The 2,124-nt window shown below is 33.9% G+C and overlaps 1 protein-coding gene across 1 annotated transcript; it reads right to left on the bottom strand.

The window, feature by feature from the left end:
- Positions 1–1,122: 1,122 nt before the first annotated feature.
- On the bottom strand, positions 1,123–1,560 carry C922_05454 (hypothetical protein; the record flags this gene model as incomplete). The annotated part of the gene is made up of 1 exon (XM_008821025.1): positions 1,123–1,560. A coding segment is annotated over one exon (438 nt), but the record flags the coding sequence as incomplete, so codon positions are not given.
- Between the last annotated feature and the right edge of the window lie 564 nt (positions 1,561–2,124).

Genomic DNA, 2,124 nt, shown 5'->3' with positions numbered 1-2,124 from the left:
TTAAAAGAAGGTATTAAATTATGTACTATTGATAAGTGCTACTCCAGAACAGAATAAACCACTGTTTCGATCAAATTCTACTATCCTGTGGACTCCACATTTTTTTTTTCTTTTTTTGTTCATAATGTAAACATCTTATAGTTCTATCTCAGCGAAGAAATGGTGATGCCATATATGTGCCTTTTTTTTCTTTTTTTTTTTTTGAATAGAAGAATCCAAACTGCAATTATTTTTCTTTCATTACTGGGTTGGCTATTCTTAGCAATCCCTTCTGGACCTCTCTCCATGTAAAAGTCTCTCATTGCGGCCATTTACAATAAATTATATGTGAATAATGAAACCATGAATGGAATTTGTACCAGTTGAAAACATATTATATAAACATTATGCTAAATTTAACAAAAAAGGACCAAGCATAGTACCATTATTGACAATCTGACGTTAGGGTAGTATGCATAATTTATATGTGTATACTGATTTCAGGTTTCTTACTCTTACTTTTACCTTATAATTTAGCGAATTCTCACTGATACTATACATCCTCAAAACATCACTTCGATTCTAATCATCCATTTTATAAGCTCAAGGAAACCTATCACCATGTAAAGAGATGAATTTTCCAAATCCTTACCACAATTAAGGAGTAAAATAAAGAATTTCTCTTGAATAATTTCAACAGCTGTAATCGTAAAATCCTATTAATAGCAAGCTATGCATATCATTTATGTATAAATGCTTAAAAAAAGACGAGAAACCCTTAACAGAGCTTAGAACATCCGATGATGAGACCTATCTCATGATTTAAAGAAACCGAAATTGACAAACTTTACATATAAATTTAATTCACTGTCTGCTTCAAAATACACACAGCACATATATTTGTCTTCCAATATTTAAGTACATTTCCATGGCAAAAAATACAGTCACGATGCCACTTCGGCACCGATCATTGCTGAAACGGTGCTGTATAAACCACTTGGCTCCTGTTTCCAATAAAGAAGACTTTATCAGATAATTGTATATATAAGCATATAGGTACAATAGTATTTATTCTTGCTATTGTTAGCATCTTATATATGCATATACATGTGTACCTATCGCTCAGCGTGTTTCTCTCAACGATTATCTGTGGGCTCTCACCCTGAGTATCCCTGACTCGAGAACACATCTATTTAACTGAGGCTCATCCATAATAACTGGCTCATTTACAAATAAGATAAACGCACATTCGCTTACATTTATAAGAGAGTCATGATGTAAGTGCGGCAATTCATTTCCTATGACGTAGTAGAAAAACAGCCTATTCTGATAATCCTCCATGATCCTGATGGTTGTGTTAATACTATGATTGCTGCTCCGCACTTGTTGCTTCTCAATGTTTCCATCAACGCTATACGGACTTTTTAATTTTCCCAAATAATAGGATAAATGGTCCTTTAAAGTGTGCACCGGTGTTTCGCCATGTCCGTGCAGTTTTATCCATCTGTCAAGCATCATCTTACTAAATAAATTATCACTCACCGATTTGATTATTTCATTTATATCTTCCCCTTTAAAGTTCTGAAGGACGATGTACTATTCTTCAATTAACTGACGTGGGTGAGACGAATTTTAGGAAAATTCATCTATTGTTCTTACACTTCTCTCTTGGTCTTCATATAAGTTTTCTATAATTTCCGAAATAAGGGGGTGCTAATGCTCTCTATGTAGTATTCTAATTTGGCTGTGGATTATTGTACAAGCCGTGTTCAATTTCAAGAAAATAGTCTGTGGATTCTTTTTCTGTTGTATTATCATTTCTCTGTGGAATATGCTGCTGGTTGTCCTTAATTTCGTCAGGATGGTGTCGTGCCATTCTTTGCCTATCCTCATTAAATATATATTCATTCTGGTTGGTGGGATATTCAGTTACAATTCATGGGTGCTCGTCGAAGAAATGTGCCATTCCAACAGTAACATTGGAAACATAGCCATGCTAAAATTTCATATTTTTCAGACAAGGAGAAGATTCTTAATATGTACTGCGCTTATTCTTTCTGTAGGTATATATTACGGCAGATGTCGGATTCAGTCCTATTCTATTAGATTTCTTATTTGATGACATCCTCACAAAAATAATCACCC

This window comes from Plasmodium inui (assembly GCF_000524495.1).
Source record: "Plasmodium inui San Antonio 1 unplaced genomic scaffold supercont1.75, whole genome shotgun sequence".
Lineage (NCBI taxonomy): Eukaryota > Apicomplexa > Aconoidasida > Haemosporida > Plasmodiidae > Plasmodium > Plasmodium inui.
Note: the sequence above shows the minus strand (reverse complement) of the source record. Positions and strands in the feature narration are given on the sequence as shown.